Consider the following 19,851-nt stretch of genomic DNA (forward strand, 5'->3'; position numbering starts at 1 on the left):
AGCTGAGGAGGAGTGGATACATCACACATATGAACAATGGAAAGCTCTGCACTGTGGGACCACTGAGATGATGCCATGCACCAAGTTCATGCAAAAATATATTAACTGTTGCAAAAACTAGAGAACACATGTATATTCCATTAGAATGGATTGAAGACAATATTAACGCAATAGCATATTACTCAATACTAAGGAATGCAACTGCACACATGCACAGAAAATGTTTTTAACGTAAAAGGCTATATATATATATATATATATATATATATATATATATATATATATATATATATATATATGAAATATAAAATATAAGAAAAATATATATATTTACTTAGAATGCTATGCACCCTTACTTGTCAACTGGGATTCTAGTTATGTTATGGATGTACTTTTAGCATCATACAGCTGTAGCTACCAAGAGACTGTTGAGTTCTGGGTAATGCCTGCAACCTTGGGATAAAATAGGGGTCTTGTGGGTATTTTAACCTGTTTTATTTGCTTTTTTTTATTGTTATGGAGTCAAACATGAATTTAAAATATACATGTAAAAGCCTTTTAATCCAATCAAATATGAGGACATCTATTGACAATTTACTCTGTACACCAGCTCAACATTTACAAAATTAATAAAGAAATGAAATGTCTTTGTGTGTATACTTTTGTGTGAGACACTTGCACGTGAGTTACATGCACTCAACTGCTGATGATCCTTCCATAGTTTCGAACAAACCAAGTATTATAAACATGCTGAATGCCTCGGGCCTCGTCCTGTCTACACTGCTGTTATGGAAATGTTTACACCTTATTAGACTTTCACTAAAGTACTGAATGTTTTACCACAATGGTCTCTTGGAAATTCTGCAAACGCAAACATATAAATAGACAATAAGTACACTAGTGGCTAGACCCTGTTTGAATGTAAAAAAAAAAAAAAAATCCCAAATATAAAATGTTATATCAATTGAATCCATTCAGACCTGCAAGCTATTGCTTGTGAGTGCCACAGGTTATAATTAAGCTGGTAGTAGTTCATCTAGCAAGATCAGAAGAAATTAAATTGAACCTTTTGCATAATTCAGATCATAGTGTATATGACGACGTGGAGCTATTTTGCTATAACAATAAGAGTTGTACAGACATTGCATGCCAGTAGGGGACGCAATACGTGTACTTTGTCCCCCTCGAGTCGGGTGTTCCTCTGCAGCCTGTCTGCGTGTTGTTGTGTGCATTAACAGGCTGAGAGGAAGCAGAGAAACGCGCTGCGGTCCTTTTTAAAGACGGAACCTGGACACGTTGTGTGCAAGACTGCATGGTGTAATGTGACGAATTGACTTACTACATTTCATCATTTGCACTTGTGAAAAATAGGTATTTATTTTTATTAACCGAGAGGAGGCATTCCGTCTAGCCGAGCAGGCGCTGTGTGGCTTTGTTGTTTTGTAAAACCAACCTTTTTTACGCGTTTCATACTATTTAGTCAGCCAGTTTTAGTGTAATACAGTTTAGTACAAGATGTCCACGGACTGCCAGAAGACCACTGCCAAGGCCATCCCGTCCACCAGGAGGGTGACCATCAACGACGCGGCGCACATGCCCCTGGACTACTCCACGACCCCCGGAGGCACCCTGTTCAGCACGACCCCGGGTGGTGCGTACTGTCGTTATTTACACTTATATCGACCTTTGTGTGCCGAAGACACCCGCCGCCATAAATGCTTTGAACTTTAACTAAACGGCTGTAGTGTCAGTGAGTGCAGGAAACGCTCGTGTCAACTCCACGAGGTCGGTTGCTGTCAAATGACGCGGTGCAGGACCAGCTGCTAGCTGCAGCTAACGCTAGCTAGCTGAAGGAGACACGGGGGAGTCAAACCCGGCGGAGGAACACGGTTGTTGTGGTCCTCGGCAGGAGGGAGATATGCACACGGCGTCGTTAAATGAGACGTGCGGTGGTGTTCGTGGGTTTTGTCAGCTGATCTTTGACCGTTAGCGAGACCCATCTGTCCTCTGCTGCTAGTGACGCGTGTGGTGCTCATACGTCACCGACAACCGACGCTGTGATTGGTCCTTTCCACTGTGAGCCCGTGGTCCGCGTTCAGTCTGACGTTTCATATTTATGTCTTTTTGTGCATCAAATCGTGATGGACAACAATAATCTGAACCGTGAGGTTATGTGCTTATGTTATGTGTGAAGGCACAACTGGTGTACAAACCCAGCAAGTCCACACAATTCATCCAATTGAAGCTTTGTCGATTTTGGGATGCATTTCAGATCACCTTTTACCAGTGCTAGTACTGGAAATGCATTATACATGTTGTTCGTACAATATATGGGTAGATATTAAAGAATACATATGTCCCTGTTTTCAAATTCCTTTGTTATACTTGTCAGATTTTAGTGTCCAGTATAAACTGGTAGTACTTACACTTGTCTTCAGTCAGATTTATAGGTGGTTATACGGTTAGATTTAATGGAAATAAACATACACAGGACTATTAAATTTAAGCAATATAGCTGTTGCAACGTTGGCATATCAGCAGAGCAATGATGAGAAGTGTCAAGGTGAAATGTGATGCACACACCTACATTTATATGATGGATGGATGAGCCACTAATGCATGTGTGAGCTAAGTACTCTGGCTGAACTGAGTCAGCGCTTCATGTCCGATAGTCATCATTCTCTTTTCCATCCCCTTCACGCTAAAGGCACCAGGATCATCTACGACCGAAAGTTCCTGCTGGGGTGTCGCAGCTCTCCGGTGGCCAAGACTCCTCCGCGCGGTCTGCCCAAAATTCCAGGGGTGACCAGCCCTCCCTCCAAGGACACCGATGAGAAGGCCCCTAATAGAGAACTACCGAACAGCAACATCACAGCACCTGATAGCAGCACCACTGGTTTGTTCACACATCACAGGGAAGCCCCTGCATTTTGGAGGGAAGGATTCAGAGCTATATATTCAAATGCATATTCATGCAGCCATTGAAAGCTACAGCACTAATAGATCCTCTACCTCAGTTATGTCACATGTATCAATATCTCACACAGCGGCCTTTATATCTGTCATGGGTGATGGCTTGAGGGTTGAACACAAGATACGATGATGTAATTTGCAGCATTTCATTCCACTGTATTGCTCATCCTGATACTGTGTCCCTTGTGGTTGATTTCTGTTTAGTGTATTTTTGCTATAACCAATCTATAGCTTGGTGTGTATCCAACCTGTCAACATAGTTTTCATTTGATACAGAAGCTGAGGTTGCATGGAACATTTGCTTTCTTTAAGTCGGCTGGCAGCAACCTGAACGGCTGCATACATCTCATCTACACTTATTAACCTTGGCAAATGTCTCTACCTTCCAAGAAGACTTCTATATTCTCAACTCCGCCGACCAACCTCGGATCGGATCAGTTGCTTCTCATTGAGCACGTCAGCAGATCTAATTTAATGAAAGTAATTTAAGACATGGGCGGTGTTTCAGAGGTCTGGAATCCAGCTACGGCCTGAAATGTTTCCTTATTTCTTTGTGGGTTTTTAATTCTTAAATGGATTGACGGTTACTGACACGAGAAGTTGGTCTGGGTCATGACTAAACATTGGTCACTTTTTCAAATGTTGTCTTTTTTTGTTGTTGTCCAGGTGATGACTCCCAGTTTGAAATGGACATCTAGGTGGTGCTGGAGCGAGGATCAAGATGTCAGACCAACACGATGCTGTGAAGAGAGGCTCAGGAACCCCTTCTTATTTCCCATCATCCATTCCATGATGACCAAGGGTCGCCTTCATTATCTCCAGTGTCTTAGTGTTTTAAAATCGGTCTTTATTAATCTCAATTGCTTGCAGATAAAATCTGTAATGGTTTTTTTTTCTGTCTGCCTCAAGGCTGAAAGCTGATTTACGTGTGACACAGTGTGCCTTCCTATAGTGGCTGTACATTTAAAATCAACACTAAGAAGTAAAAACCAACGAAACCTCATCCATAAGAACTGGGATAAGTTAATGAAAATAAAGATCAACAGGGAAGAGGAATAATTGTAATTGGCTGCATGTATAACCATTCCACAAGGGTTTTTCCCTTGATGTGCTTTTGTCAACACATTTCCTGACACCTTTCTTCTGCTGTTGTCTTGAAATGTTCAAGATACTGTATAATTTGTTTACCATGCTCTCAAAAATGAGTTATTTACCTGAAGAACTCGTAAGAGAATGGAAAACATAATTTTCTTGATGACATTTTTTAAACAGATTTTTTCACACCGTTTGTAGGGTGACAAAGCATTAAAGCAAACGCAATTAAATCAAACACTTTTTTTGTCATGTTTGATATCTTGTTCTGTCATGTCAGTGAATAGTATTTTTATGTATATATTTTGTATTTTTGGGATAATATATTCATCGGCTCACTGGTGTGAATACACACTCAATTTCTCTTCAGAGCCATAAAAGCCGCTGGTTATTTTGCGATATGTAATGAAAAAAATAGATTTAATGACCAAAATAAGTTATTTCCTTATTAAAAAAGCAAATGCACATTTGGAAAATTATAAATCTTCATCATGTTGCTTCACAAACTTTAGTGCTTCTTGTGCTCCTCTGACTCGAGTCATATCAGAGGAATTCCTCAAGGAGCTCACTGGCAACTGATAACCTCAGTCAGTGGGGTGTATAAAGAGAGGTCAATATACAACTGTACATAGCCGGGAGACACTCCCTCCTTCCTGACAGCTGGATGGGGTCATGTCATCATGCAACCTTTCCATTCCACATTCCAAAAATGAAGCACCTCGTTGCTTCACTTTTTGGCACGGCCAATACATCAGTTTTCATTTGTAATCATTCTCGGTAAAGTAAGAGCGCAATTGCCTGACCACCAAGGTGCTTTGGAGCGAAAGGTTTGTTCAGGATGGAGTAGACTTGTGAAAACTGACACATGATTTGGAGGTGATGACGTCAAGCTCTCAAGTGTCCAGAGAAACACATCAGCTTCATTATTACAAATGGGCTTGAACTGAATATGGTTATTGTATAACTCAAGCATTAATAATAGAGTGATACTGTACAGTTGTTTCAGTGAGCATGCCATTGTTGATAGTGTAAGCCCGTAGCTCTCAGGCATCATCACTGGCCAGACCACTGAAGGACATTGGGTGAATTAAACTGAAAGCTGTGAGAGAACTGGTCTTGTCTGGTCTCGTTTGGGTGGAAGTGTGGATTGAACGGTTTCAGTGGATCAGTTCCAGTCCACCCTGTCCTTCCTCCACAGTAGCTTCACCATCCAGACGTGGACTCTCTCCATTCCCTCATGGCTCTGTTTGTTTGGGGTCTACATCTCCCCTTGTCACCTCTGCTTCCTGGCACCTCCTGCCCCCTCCCCAGAATAAACAAGTGCCACTGCTTTTCTCTCCCCCATTGGCCCATCCGTCAGAATACTTCTGTGTTGTTACACTCGGCCTGCCTGTTTGATCACAATCAACAAAAGAAGCCTGGCCAGAAAGGACACTAATGACCTCTGATGATGTGTGCGCCGTAAAGGGCCCAAAGATGTGGATTGGAGGTGAAGAAGGCAAATACACTCAAATGTTAACTGGTCACAAGTCAAAGAGGACAAGTGGGATTACGATGTGGACCTATCTACAAATAGGTTGAGCCTCTGAGAAGTGCTTCTTGTATGTTTTTCATTTAATACAATAGCTGCTTCTGCCAAGACATTCATTAGAAATAACTACAAATCAAATCCAGATAAAAGCTGACTTAAAGTTGCCCATCCTGTATACATTTGTTGTAACATGGAAAATCATAAAGTCATACATACAAGCTAATAATGGTCGTAAAGACTAACATGTTATAAGCAACTCAATACTTCAATAGCACTGATATATTTTATTTTTAAAAGCATCTAAATTGATGTGCAAGCCTCTTTAAAATGTCCTGTGATCAATTTAATCTAAGCTGTGAAATTTGAGTTAATATATTTTTAGGACTCATAAATTCAATAGAAAAGTAGTACCCAATATTAAAAAACTATATTCAAACTTCTCAGATTCAATAGTGGAGCATCCCAAAAAACCTGAAACATCACTAACATGCCAAAATAAAATGTTTTAATATATGCTTTGATAATTTATGAACAAATATACATTAGAATGTATAAATAGATATAACATAAAACATTTGCAAAACAGGGCTTTCATACTAAAAGGTATAGACTATTGTGTACCACCCAGTATGGATGAAATATATATTGTCATTTAAACTTAACAGACACATCCTATTATTTGTTGTAAGACAGAGAAGACAGTTGACAATCAGTTGAACTGAAGTTCAAGATGACATCATTCCGTGATTCAGTGACATCCGCACTCTTCAACAATCATGTCCTCGTGATGCCGCAGGGCCAAGTCATCGCTCTCGTAGTACAGCATGGAGAGCGGGCTGAGGCGCGTTGGCACACAGGACGGGCAGGACACTCTCTCTGGATGGTGATGTTGCAAGAGGCTCTGAAAAATATGAGGAGTTCACATGAATAAAAAGAAGAACATTATTTAATAAACACCTGAGGGATTTAGATATTTCCCCTCAGTTGTTTACACACACACACAGGCCTGAAATACAAACATGTACACTGATAATATACATGTATTTATTATTATGTAAACACACACACACACAGGACCCTTAGACATGCACTTTGAGAGCGCTTTGGGGGTTCAATGCCTTGCTCAAGGGCAAATCAACAGTCCCCAGGAGGTGAACTCACACCTCTCCAGCTATCAGTCCTACGGCCCCGCTGGACTGGAACTGGCCATTTCCAAGCCAAGTCCCAGACTGAGCTACTACCAGCGTGATGACAGTAAACCAGCGACTATACAAACAAATATGATGTAAGATCCTAAAGAGTTAAATGAGGAAGTAAAAATCAAGTTGCCATCTCACCTGCATGTATGCGTGGTTGGTAGGGTTGAAGGACTCATCCAGTGGTGTCGGACACTCTCCCTCACAGCGAAATGCATTGTAGCGCTTCGGGTGCACAATCCACTCGTCCCAGCCGATGTGTTCAAAGTCCACCCACATGTCCACCTTCCGACACAGAGGCCTCTGGGCCGCTGCTGCCGGAGTAGGTGAAGCTCCTGCCGCCATCCTCATCCTCTCCACTCTGTTCCTTTTGTGACGACGACTTTGGCCGTCACTGCTGGTTCTGTCCGGCGTCACATACTTGGAGTTCTCCACAGTGTGGATGAGACTGTACGCTGTGTGGCCTTCCTGAGGCAGGTTGTGTTTGGAAAAGATCACCATCATGACCCTGTTTGTGGTCGGATGGTGTGTTTTTCTTTGCCTCAATCCCAAACTCTTGAAGAGGGACTTGTCAGTGGTCTCACCTCCGTCCCCAGAACCGCTCCCATGGTCCGCCTCAGGTTCTCCTGAGGCCTCTTGGCTGGATACTCCTTCTCCCTGGTACCGCCAGTATTTCAACAGAGCAGTCACATTAAAAACCTTCCAACCTTTCTTTGTGCTGCTGGCTGATGTGGCAAAACTCCCCAAGAAAAGTTGCTCATCCTGGCACGATGTGCTTTCCCGGTCACAGCGCTGCTTTCTGGAGTGATATAAATCCACAGTGGCACGCTTGGAGCCAGAGAAAGCAGGTAGTCTGAGCCGAAGTTCTGCCAGCTGGATAACCTCACCAGTGGAGATGGATGACATGTCAAACATGACTGTCCATCTTTCACCCACTTGATGGCAATCTAAAAAATGAGACATGACATGTAAATGAGAACTCAGTCACACACACAGCAGTCTAGAGGTTTCTGGGCAAACCAGACCCCTGGACAAATGTCAAAACACTGGAGTGCGAGGGTGAACAGAACAGGATGTGTATTGAACCCCCCTGTGCGAGGACGTCTGAGGGCTAATATACACACCCTGTCACATAAAACAGAGAAAGCCTTTAAAGTCGAATAAGCATTGTGACACTTGCTGGGTTGTAAAAAAGGGAGGGTCTGATAACAGATAATGCATCAACAAAAGAGCTGCTGGAGAACAGAGTACACCGAGGAGAAACCAAGAGTATGTAACGTGCCGTAAACCCAGTGATGCAGATAAACATTGGAGAAAAAAAAAAACCTGAAAATTAAAACTGCTTACTCACCTTTGGCCATCAGACTTAGGACGGAGTCAGAACTGTGCGCTGACGAGTTGTGGCCTTGCATTGTAGCGGCGTTGACAGCTAATGATGGGGAGAAATCGGCAGTCCTGAAGGAGCGGTACAGCTGCATCATGTATAGAGGATATCTGCTGCGGTGATTGAATGAGAGATTTCTGAAGGCTAAAGTGGACTTGAGGTCTTTGAGATATCTGTGCCCCTGTGTGGAGAAAACCACTCCAAAAGAACAGACGAGGAAAGTGCAGAAAACGGTCAGGACTCTGGCTTCCATTTTAACTGAAACTCTCAAAATCTACTCCGACAATAATGAGAGGCAAAGAACTTCCTTCCTTCCTCCAGCTGGTCTCGGGCTGCAATGATGCTATGTGCAGACGAAGCTCCAGACAGGCCCCTTTATAGTGGACAGCTGCCCTTTGATGACCCCTGACCACTCCCGGCATCTGAACAGCCTCTCTGATCATCAGAGCACACCGGAGGGGGAGAAAAAGAAAACATTTAGCCAAGGTCATTGTCCTGCCTGCCCTTTTATATTCATTCAGGGGCCGAATCCTCTTGAAATGTAAAGATCCATTCACAAATGACACTTTAAATGATGTGCAGCCCTCAGCAACTTTCGGTTTAGTAACAAGTACAATTTCACACACAGAAACTAGGAATAAAAGATGTCATTTAATTGATTAAAAAAATGGTACAATACATCACAACAATAAGAATGGGTTTGTATTTGATAACACACAACTAATAAAATACTTACAATACTTGTTCATTGTCAGTAACTGACACAACAACTGTCTGATGCTCAGAAAACTGTTTCCAAAAAATAACAGCACAGACTTAGTTTAGATTTCAAGTGAAATTAACAGTATAACAACTAACTTTTAACTAACATAACATACAAATAACAAAAGCAGAAAACAATGCAACACTCACAGTTTCTTTTGAGGTAAAACATTTGTGGACAGAAAAAAAAACTAAATCTGTGTTTCATGACCCGCTCCTGCAACTTATCAAGAAGAGAAACCCTTGAATACTACTTTATATTTCCGTCCCTCTCTGAGAGACTTGTGTAGTTATTTGTACTGGTCTCATCCGTTTCCCACTGGTGATGGTAGCTGACGTCTCGTCTTCTCACAAAGCTTTGAAGAATTCTTTCATCTGTGTACGAGAAGATATTTTAGGTTCACGATGGATCAGACACACGAAACGCATCGAACGTCAGATCAGAAAATGTTAATGATTCTCCGTGGATCAAAAACTGTGAGGATGAGAAATATGATCCAAACATTAGGCCGAGGCCCTCGTGTAGTTTAACCTGGTAGCAGCTATTATTATGTCAGTGCAATACATAAAGATACCTTTCTAATCATTTCCTCCTGCACCTCTTGGTCACTCTGAAACTCCACACTGGCATCCAGTTGCAACACAGGTATTTGTTTCAGCTTCTCAAAATGTAATCTGAAAAAGAGAGTTGACCCCTTCAGACCACACACTGCTGACCGTCATCTGTTCACGGCCGAGCAACAAACAGCTGCGAGGAAAGGCATTTCAAATGGCAATGGACCAACAGGAATCCGTCGAGCATCCTGTAATACAGTGTTCGTACCACCACTGGCGTGATTTTTGGGAAGTTATTTAGTTTTCAGATAAGATTCTTTACAGGTCAGAACAGCTAAATACCAATTTTAAGTGTAATATCCTCACTTTTGTTTTTGACGGTGCACATCAACAGCCACCTGATTACAAGAATAACTCTAAAATGGTCTTTCATCTTCATACTTGCAAAACAAAGAGTGACTTTACACTTCAAAAGACCTGAAGAGGACAACAAACATTAGCACTCACTCAGTGCTCTTCTCAACAAGCCACTTCTCATGTTGAACATGCAGCTTATCCAGATAGTCCAGTTTCACGCCTTTCTCTTCTGCCCTTCCCCGGTGCTCCAGACGCTCCATACATTTCTGACAAACAACAAAAGATAGGAAAGTTTGTCTTTTTCCACGATTAAATAGATTAAATGTCAACTATGTCATTTGATTCTATTATGTTACAGTAACAATGCAAATACAAACACCAGTAACAATAACACAATACAAACAATTACCATAAGATGAAAATGGGATGTGATGCTGTTCTTTTTCCTCACAAGCTGCTAGATTAAATCTCTTGTGTTCATACCTTTGGTGGAGCCCTGAGGTAGATAATGCCCTCCAGCTCCACCTGGTGTCCAAACTGTTCCACCAGGAGGGAGTGCCAGTCCTGGTAGACTGCCCACTCTGTCGAGTTGATACAACCCAGCTCAAACATGTTCAGGGCAAAGATGTATCTGACAGGACACAGAGTCAATAAATAAAGGACAATGCATAGTAAGTAGTGCATAAAATACACATTTCACGCTGAGCATCATATAGAATTGATCTTGGGTCTCACAGGTCTTCTCAAATCTAGTTCCACTGACCTGACTTCATTTTCACAAGCCGGTCCTATTGTTCACACACCTGTCGCTGTAGATGGAGCGCTCATACACCTGGACAGGTGTTCTCTCTGAGCTCAGCAGGTGAACCTGAGGAGGCTGCAGCTGCGTTCTCAGGCGGCTCATGCAGGAAAACGTCTGGAACGTGTAGGACCAGCGCTGAGGGTCCTGGTACATCATCTGCAGCAGGTTGCTGACTGTCGTCTGGGGGGACGCGTCTGGCCCCTGTCAAAGACACGAGGGGAGACGGTCAGATTGGCTTGCATTGATTCTTGTTTGGGCAAAAGATGTCGAGGTCAGTTAGTGTGTGTGCACGTGCACACACACACACACACACACACACACACACACACACACACACACACACACACACACACACACACACACACACACACACACACACACACACACACACACACACACACACACACACACACACACACACACACACACACACACACACACACACACACACACACACACACACACACACACACACACACACACACACCTGCAAGGTCCCATTCTCAATGTGCTGCCACTGGCTGACTGGTTCTGCCACCACCTCCCATTCAGGACAAGCTGACTGCATGAGTCTTGCGATGGTCGACTTTCCAACAGCTGGTATGGGAGAGGAAGTGATACAGGAGACCACACATGGCCACACTGTTAGCTTGGGACAAAAGTTTATTTATGACATAGTGTTCGTGTGACGTCACTGATGATCGTTTACCAATGTTGCCCTCGATGGAAACCCTCTTCACTCGAGTTGCTCCATTCTCAGTTGAACTTGACAGGCACCTCGAACCAGACACACTGCGCTTCCTCCCCTTGTTCGCCATGCTCACGGTCGTCTGCGTTACGGCGCTGTGTCCAACTCGCAGGCGGATGTCGGGCGTCCTCCTCTGTGGAGGCACAACGTACCCACACCTCAGGACCTGTGTCGAGCTCGTGTGTAACTTAGAGACACGGCTGAGCAGACCGCATCGACAGATGGCGGACATCATGTCAGACACACGAAGCCCGGCGTGCGAGATTAACTAGTGTTGTTTGCGTGCGTGAGGTAGATGTGTCGTAGGAGTGGCTTCTCAGGACCCAAGTCGACTCACTAGGAAATACACATTTCCATCGCTTAGCCTACGTTCTTTTTATGGTATGTTTTTAAAGACTAAACACGGATGACTTTGCTGTAAAATGCACGACCTGTTCGGGAGGCTGTGGTTGAGACGCCGAGGACACTTAGCGAGGACGAGAGTGAAGGACAAAGTAGGTGGCTCTGTTGATGCCTGTTCAATATACTACTAACTTCAATAAATACTTGACAAAACGCTCTTGTTGTCATTCTAATATGTATGTCATACTTCGTTATCTGACGTCAAGTCGATTTGAGACCAGTTTACTCTTCATACAGTGTGTGAAACATGCAGACCGTTGTTCACCGTGTTAATCTTCATAAAGTTTTAGGGCCCTAACCTTACATAATGAAGAGAGACTGGCATCAAGGAGGATGCTCTGTGAAGATCCTTTAATTTATCCAGAGTTTTGATAAGTTTTAACTTTTTGATTGCATTTGGTTATACAATATGGCCTTGTTTTGTCTTTTTGCCTGTTATTTATTTATTTATTTATTCAATTTGAGTTAGTTTGTTAACAAAAATGAATATATAAAGTTAAAAATATCCTACTGTGTTTTTATTTTTAATTTCATAAATAATTTTGGCGATGGGTGCCCTTTTTCTTTGCTCCCCAAATATATATATATATATATATATATATATATATATATATATATATATATATATATATATATATATACACACATACACACATATATATATGTGTGTGTGTATATATATATATATATATATATATATATATATACACACACACACACACACACACACACACACACACACACACACACACACACATATACTCAAACCTACAGAAACTCATTTAAAAATCCATTATACTTTTTTTATTTGTTTAAAAAAGCACAATCAAACTTCACACACACACACACACTTAACAATTCATTAGGAAAATGCAATTTACAATTTACATACTAAAGTAAGAATATTCAAAGTTCAATTAGTTTTAAATTACACTTTTATTCAAGCTTTAAACCTACTTGAAATGCACAAATCCTGTGAAACCAGAGTAAACATTTATTCACAGATGAGGGCATCAGTCAAATTAAGTATAATCACTGATTTAAACAACAAATAGAAATAAAGTCCAGATTGAACTGCCTTTGATCCTCAATCCCTGTTGCATCAGCAGCGACTCACTAGTAGCTTGTGTTTTTGATCGTTATCTTTTGAGCAGCCTCAATCTTGAAATCATTGACACCTAGGGTAGAAAAAAATACCAAAGTGAAATTAAAGCAGTGGATTAGAGAAATGCAGTGAATGCTCGAGTATTGAGTCACAAGGTTGTGTCTGTCTGTGTGTGAGAGTCTGAGAGTGTGAGCGCTCACCCTGACTGAGTGCAGTGCCATCAGAGGAGAGCTGCCAGTATCTGCGGTCGTTCTGTCTGGCCTGCTCTCCGTTAACCATACTTAAGAAGGGTCCCCACAGGCTGGACTCCTTCTCAAACCTGCCAAACAGCATCAAGTATTACTACATGTAGGCAATCATACTGGGCTTTTGAAAAAAAGCAACAAAAGAAAACTGAAATGCACAAAGGTACATCATATGAACTCACGTGAAGCCAACATGTTTGCCCTTGAGAAGTGCAAGGGCCTCCAACAGAGAGCTCCCCGATGGTGCATCCACAGAGTAAATAACAGCTGCCCCGCTGGATGCCACCACCTCCACCATCACAGTCACCTTGGACTCACTTGCTAAAACCACCACAGGATCTATGGGCTCCAGCACCAGCGTGTCTGAAAGATCACCATGACACAAACAGCGGTAAAATACAGACACAATCTGAAATCACGGTAACCACGGGGAGTAGACGTAATGCTGCACATACCGTCCTCATTGAGGCACTCCTTGCTTTTAACCGTCACGTATGATTTCTGCTGGAGAGCTGGAAGGATCTGAGATATGGCCATGGGGTTGTGGTATGTGTTGCTTCTGGCGCCTGTCCTCATGGCCTCCATTGAGGCAGCACACTCTGCAACATGGCTGCCCATTGCTATTAAGGCCTTGAACACAACAAATCAGAATGTTAAAGCTGCAAAGATGTTGTTCTGTAATGTCTCATGCAGCGAAAGAGTCAAAGGAAGCCAAACAAAACATGAGGAAAAATATTCTTACTTGCACTGCGAGGCCTGTGCTGAACTCGTTGCCTATATGCCCGTCGGTCCCACGAGAGGCCAAGAGCTTCTGCTTGATCTTGCTGAGCGCTGCGTCGAGCTCAGCAGCGTTCTGCACATGAGCACCTGCGTCCTTCACACACTGGAGCGCCAATCCAGCCATGGCAATGGTATCTGGGGCCAGAGAGTAGGAAAACACATGTGTGTTTGACAGATATAGTGAGAGTATAACAGAGAGCACTAGAAAACTAAAAAGGAATCTAGGTTGTTACCAACCATGGATTCCTATTACGGAAAAACAACACGTTCCCCACCATGAACCTTTATTCTGTGAGGTGACCCACAGGAAAAATACATCTCAGTTAACTTTATGGAATATACCTGTTCAAAAATAACTCTATATGTAAAGCAACTTTTTGATCTTTCATACTATCTCACTGCACCATCTATTGACACATTTTATCATGACAATTGTGATGAATTCCTGCCTGCACATCTATTTGATATTTATTTTAACAGCTAAAAGAAAACATGTAGGCAGGTAACACTAACCTATACTCTCAGAGTCTCCATGGTGGAAGTGATCGTGTTCTATGGCCTTGATGAGCTTGTTGCTGACATGGCTGTTGACCCTGAGGCCGCTCGCGCAAAGAGCAAGCACACCCAGAGAGTACTGGTAATAGTTGGTCAAAGGGCGTTGGCTGACTGCACAAAAGGAGAGCAGAAACAAAAGAAACCAAATGATATAAAAACAGGACTTCACAGTAACAATTCAAGAACTAAAAAGGTACTTTATGTTCTCTTTATTTCAGTTTGGGTGAATTTAGTCAATAGTTGCTCTTTTGACTACTTCCATCAAAACTGACATAAAAACTGTCTCTACAGAAGTTTTAGACAAAATAAGAGACATCACAACTATGAAGCTAAAGTACTGCAATTATGAAAATAAGATGCATTGATGCTGTTTTACAATAACGTAAATTTAACTTCTAGATTAGGAAAAGCAACAACAAAAAACAGGATGGTGACCACTTTTTATGGGAAACCTTTGTTCTCCATAAAGGAAAACGTACATGCTATATGCTCTTTTTCGTCTTCCATCTGCTTCTTTAGGTGCGTCAGCAGCGTCTCACTCTTCTCACTGACTGTGAAAGTGACTGTGTTGAGGTCATAGCAGGAGGACTTCAGAGCCAGAGTGTAAAGCGCTAAGAGGCCAACAACTGACTGGCTGTTAGAGAGAGAGCTGAGAAGGACACAGGACACTCGGGTTCAGGTGAGAACATAACGGAAAAACATAAGTTCAGTCGACATACAGATTTAAAATAGCATTTGTAAGTTCAATTACCTTTGAATGTCATTGTGCAATTCACTTTTCAGTCTATTCAGGTATTCGCTCTCCTTGGCGAGGTTGTGGTAATCAGAAAGCCGTAATGCTAAGTGGACACTGGGATTGGGGAGTCCTTCCTGTGTTTCCAGAGAGCGAAGGAGATTCTTATTGAGTGAGAGGGACAACTCATTATTGGATCCTTCGGTATCTGGATTGGAATATTACAAGAAAAAAAACGTGACTCAGAACTTTTGATCACAGAGATAAAAAAACGTTTATTCAGCAATTTCCTTGCTGACATCAACACAGACTTTTGGAGCGTTGCAAAACCAGAACTAAAGTATCAGCAGTCGCAAAAAGAAACAAAGACTGAAGACTGAGAACGCTGTTTAGGTTCCACATATCTTAATGTCTCTCTGTGATATATATTAAGACAGAGAGATGCCAATGTTCTCTGTAATTTGACAATCGCACAATTTTTGTCAATGAGCAATCAAGACGAAGTCCATTCAAAGACATGAAGTCGGAAATTGCCAAATCAGTGTATGTCGAAACCAGCGATTTGTTAACCGGGGTATTTCCAGGGTCCGAGCAGATGCGGGCAGTCTGTGCTTTTAATGATTGTTGATAACAGGATTTAAAAAGTAAAAATAAAAATAAAAACTTACCACATGGTTTACCTGACGCAAAAGCCAGAAGGCCTGCGATTATGACCAAAGACAGCATTCTGAGCAACCTATTTGATAACACAAACAGTGGAAATAAATCAATATATTCGCCTAAAAGGTTTAAGTAAAAACACATACTGTAAAATTGAGAGATCAATAAACTTCTTAGAACTACAGTGTTCACGTATTTGAGAAAGGCACGTACAGAGATGTCTGACAATATCTAAAAACAATTGCAATATACCAATGGATTACAGATAAGTCTATTTAGCAATGTTGGGCAAATATTAGATCGTATTTATAATTGTACCTCATTAGATTGGAAGCATTTCACATGTTGCCCTAAATAGCATTGCCTTACCTCCTCAGAGAGTGACTCCAGTGTGAAGAATCAGAGCTGAGTAGGTATGAAGACCAGAGGTAGAGACAACAGCTTGCAGCGTGTCACTGTCACATGATTAGTCATTTGATTTGAGACGACAAAGCGATGACAAAAAACCAGAAGCTCCACGCGCTTTGGCCTGGGTCATAAACAGGAGGTGGGGGAGGGGTAACTTTCTTGTTCATCGCATACATTCTTTGATGATAGGCGCATGCGAAGCAAGAGGCAGGTGTCTATCTTACTTCACACATATCGTCTTTTATCGACTCGGAATGAAAGCGGACCTTTTAAGGCTAAGTAGCAACAACTGGTGCTAACGCTTCTACAACAACCGTAACTTTGTTCAATTCGATTCTGAATCGGACCGATAGTTCAACAGAAACGTCGTTGTAGCCAAATCGTTTGTCTTCAGGAACCTAAACTACAATTCCCACAATGCACCTGACGTAACGTACGCACTTTCCAGCACCGTGTCCACTCTTCTGGCGCGACGCGTAACTCACTTTTTTTTTTTTTAGACAACTAGCCAGCGGAGTGGACGTCAGTTGAGCCTACCATTGAGGCGATTCACAGGAGCTTTAATGCCGCTGCTGTTGGTGTTAGTGAGACTCGCGCGTGCCGATGCTGTTGCTGTGTGCTAATGGGATTATTCCAAAGGAAAGCAACGTGAACTGACGGAGACATCCACAACAACAAGCCGAAGGGGCAGGGCAGCACAGGCCAGTCTGTTCACGCTCTCACGTCATAAGTCTGCTGCACGAAGTTTGTATTGAATGCGTGCAGCTGCCGCTGTGTATAACGCACGTTATGTTAACGGCCAGTTTGAATAGTAACGGCACACGAAGGTAAACGTTATATGCAACGGTGGCCATGTAAGCTAGCCTTCTAGATAATCAGCCAGCCTGTCCTCGTGTAATCAGATGTTTAACTAACTTGTTGTGCTTCGTGTGACGTTAGGTTTCAGCTCACCTGATTGCTGTCCATACCTCCAGATCGTTTACATGTATGATCACCATGCACCACCCCGCTCCCACAAGCAGTGAACTGGGGTTTCTGCCAGCCATGTATTCGTTTTCAGGCCCCACAAGCCTTCCTGAATTTGACCTCGGATCTCCAAGTACGTCTGGTCACCTACAGAGAGCAACTCTCTCTAACAAGTATGTAGCAGATGGGGATTGTAAACTCCCCTCGTACAACAGTCAGAAATACAATAGCAGTACTTTAAATATAATTTCAGTCTAAACCTGGCATATTGTATCTCGTGTTTTGACATATCTTGTCCCTCTCTTCCAAAGCAGCTGGGAGACAAGATCTCTTCGGAAGCACAGGAAGAGAGTTGAAGATGAGTAAGTGAGAGATGCACAGGAAGACCGGTCTTCCTTAACATTTGACAATGTTTCAACACGTATGAGAGTTGTGATCTTGATGTTTTCTCAGGGGCTGCACCGCTAAAAGGAGGAGGTTAATGTTCGAGGCAGAAGTGGACATTTCAGAGAACTCAAACGCCAGCGCTCGTCATAACTGGCCTCCAGCTAACAGCCGCCCTGCTGCGCCTGCACTTCCGCAGCCCTGTCCGGCATCTCGGAGCTTGGCTTTGCCACAGCCCTCCACTGCTCCTCCGCGCCCTGAGGTAGAGAGCTCCTGCATGGAGATAGAGGCAGCTCAGAGGAAACTGCAGGAGATTGAAGACAGGTAAGCAATATGTGTGTAAAAAAAAGAAAGAAAAAGAAGCTAACTATGTGATTGCTTGCTTGTTAGAATTAGACCTCAAATGCCCAAAAATCCCACCGTGAATTAGCTATGCATATGCATTAAGGGTTTGTTTAGTGTAACTTTGATTCCCTGTATATAAGTGTGATTATGCCATATTCTTATGTGACAAAAGTTTGAGTGGGTCACGGTTGTTATGTCTAAATGAATAATACACAGAAAAAATTGACAGCGTTGCTATGATATTTATCTAGTAATTAATATATCACATCACGTACCCTTATAGAAACGTATACCACATAGGCAACAGTGTTTTCAATTGCATTCACCTTGTATTGTATCACAAGAAAATATGCCATCAGCACATACTGTACCTTTTTTTTTTTATTTCTTTATCACAGAATAACACTGGAGGATGACGATGAGGATGAAGATCTGGATTTAGAGCCAGCCCCGAGACGGCCGGTGTTGGTGATCTCTGACAGTTTGAAGGAGGGTCTACAGCGCGGCATCAGCGACATCCTGCCGCACACAGTAGCCCAGTCTGTGTATGTTCTCCTAATTTAGTTATAGGAAAGTTCAATGTGTCACTTGTAACTTGAATTCGATGACTCGTGTTCCGCTGTTTCCAACTTGATGATCCCTCGACACGTTTTTTCCTGCGTGGTTATTTTCATCTCACCTGCTTCTTCCTCATACCTTTAGGAGCCATTCCTGTATGGAGTTGGTGTTGTGGCGTCCACCAGACGATCCCTTCTGTCGCAAGCGAAAGGGCTCATTACAGAAACAACGTAAACAACAGACAGTATCTCGGCAACCCCCAACTCCATGTCCATCGCCCACCCCTCACAGTGCCCTCAGCCCCTCCAGTTCACCTGCAGACACACAACCTCCTGTCTACATCTTTCCTGTGGCCCACAGCTCTGGTGAGGAGGACATGGAAATGTAATGGTGCTTGATGATTTGAAAAGCCATGCCAAAGTAAAAGACTTGAAATGTAGTCGCAAAAAAGACTATAAAAGACTCAGTTTGCAAAGGCATGTTGGCTTTATATGAATAGTGTGCTGTTTTGGACAGTTTGTGTAACACATTTTCTGCTTCTCAGTCACTCAGTTTATTTTTTGTTTGACCATAATCTCATTCAACTATATGTAACATGTTACAACAATGTTTACCTAATTAATCCGCTTCATTCATGTAAATCTCCAAGACGACTGTCGTGATCTCAAGACCTTGACAAGTTCTATAGACGGCCTTAGAAAACCAATTTTATACCATTTTACAGAATTTACCCAAGCCCTTAGACCTTAGATATCATTTAGCCAAAGCCAACGACACAATGATGTGCTGTAGATACGAAGTTCTTTGTTAAACATCAGTGTGCAGCATCTGAATTTTGTAAGATTTTTATGTTTAGCTTCTGGGCATCGTTAACAGGACACAACATATTGTTCCTGTGTGTTGTGTTCACATTTGCTCACAGCATGACTTCCTGCTTGCTGTTGTACTTGTTGTGGTAGAAGGTTTACCTTCCGTGCTTGGCAAGTACGCCATCTTTGAGCTTTGAGAAGTGTGTTAAGAAGTCATGGAAATGCACCTTTTTGATGATTTGATTGTATTTTCATATTACTACAATTGCAACCAGCCACAGAGTGTTATGGCTTTTTATTTGTGTTTACATTGTCCATGAAATTTCGCTGGATTTTAGTGAGCGCAATTTTTTTGTTGAGTGAACATGATGCGTTCTTCATTAGTTACAGTAGATCAGGAAGAGGAGGAGTCCCAGTGGAATGACACGAGTGACCATACATGCATTTATATTTAAAACAATTCACTCGGTAAGAATTTAATCAATGAACTACAAGGTTATT

The 19,851-nt window shown here is 42.3% G+C and overlaps 5 protein-coding genes across 9 annotated transcripts; 2 read left to right on the forward strand and 3 right to left on the reverse strand.

Moving 5' to 3' along the window:
- Positions 1-1,188: 1,188 nt before the first annotated feature.
- LOC117736949 (eukaryotic translation initiation factor 4E-binding protein 1-like) lies at positions 1,189-4,303 on the forward strand. Its single transcript, XM_034542626.1, has 3 exons — positions 1,189-1,651; positions 2,708-2,896; positions 3,640-4,303. Exons 1-3 carry the CDS (start codon positions 1,516-1,518, stop codon positions 3,669-3,671), a joined length of 357 nt encoding a protein of 118 aa, XP_034398517.1. The 5' UTR covers positions 1,189-1,515; the 3' UTR covers positions 3,672-4,303.
- A 1,817-nt stretch (positions 4,304-6,120) lies between these two features.
- LOC117736738 (nodal homolog) lies at positions 6,121-8,692 on the reverse strand. The gene is made up of 3 exons (XM_034542266.1): positions 8,144-8,692; positions 6,934-7,739; positions 6,121-6,497 (listed from the first exon to the last, which is right to left on the reverse strand). The coding sequence occupies exons 1-3, from the start codon at positions 8,427-8,429 to the stop codon at positions 6,345-6,347; spliced, it is 1,245 nt and encodes a 414-aa protein (XP_034398157.1). The 5' UTR covers positions 8,430-8,692; the 3' UTR covers positions 6,121-6,344.
- A 116-nt stretch (positions 8,693-8,808) lies between these two features.
- LOC117736740 (deoxycytidine kinase-like) lies at positions 8,809-11,884 on the reverse strand. Its single transcript, XM_034542267.1, has 7 exons — positions 11,362-11,884; positions 11,140-11,249; positions 10,654-10,853; positions 10,334-10,481; positions 10,001-10,116; positions 9,514-9,613; positions 8,809-9,313 (listed from the first exon to the last, which is right to left on the reverse strand). The coding sequence occupies exons 1-7, from the start codon at positions 11,633-11,635 to the stop codon at positions 9,287-9,289; spliced, it is 975 nt and encodes a 324-aa protein (XP_034398158.1). The 5' UTR covers positions 11,636-11,884; the 3' UTR covers positions 8,809-9,286.
- Positions 11,885-12,591: 707 nt separating this feature from the next.
- On the reverse strand, positions 12,592-16,434 carry tcn2 (transcobalamin II). Its single transcript, XM_034541212.1, has 10 exons — positions 16,250-16,434; positions 15,889-15,956; positions 15,239-15,428; positions 14,967-15,136; positions 14,446-14,598; positions 13,895-14,067; positions 13,608-13,782; positions 13,335-13,515; positions 13,108-13,226; positions 12,592-12,980 (listed from the first exon to the last, which is right to left on the reverse strand). Exons 2-10 carry the CDS (start codon positions 15,944-15,946, stop codon positions 12,919-12,921), a joined length of 1,281 nt encoding a protein of 426 aa, XP_034397103.1. The 5' UTR covers positions 15,947-15,956; positions 16,250-16,434; the 3' UTR covers positions 12,592-12,918.
- Positions 15,054-19,628, forward strand: ccdc117 (coiled-coil domain containing 117). Of its 5 annotated transcripts, XM_034541213.1 has the most exons (7): positions 15,054-15,166; positions 16,789-17,115; positions 17,228-17,427; positions 17,566-17,616; positions 17,708-17,962; positions 18,382-18,528; positions 18,686-19,628. In XM_034541213.1, the coding sequence occupies exons 3-7, from the start codon at positions 17,276-17,278 to the stop codon at positions 18,927-18,929; spliced, it is 849 nt and encodes a 282-aa protein (XP_034397104.1). In that variant the 5' UTR covers positions 15,054-15,166; positions 16,789-17,115; positions 17,228-17,275; the 3' UTR covers positions 18,930-19,628. The 5 variants fall into 5 exon arrangements, with proteins under 5 accessions (XP_034397104.1, XP_034397107.1, XP_034397105.1 ...); XM_034541216.1 differs by lacking the exon at positions 16,789-17,115 and having other exon boundaries at positions 15,072-15,166; XM_034541214.1 differs by lacking the exon at positions 15,054-15,166 and having other exon boundaries at positions 16,482-17,142.
- The last annotated feature ends 223 nt before the right edge of the window (positions 19,629-19,851 follow it).

This window comes from Cyclopterus lumpus, chromosome 9 (assembly GCF_009769545.1).
Source record: "Cyclopterus lumpus isolate fCycLum1 chromosome 9, fCycLum1.pri, whole genome shotgun sequence".
Classification (NCBI taxonomy): Eukaryota; Metazoa; Chordata; class Actinopteri; order Perciformes; family Cyclopteridae; genus Cyclopterus; species Cyclopterus lumpus.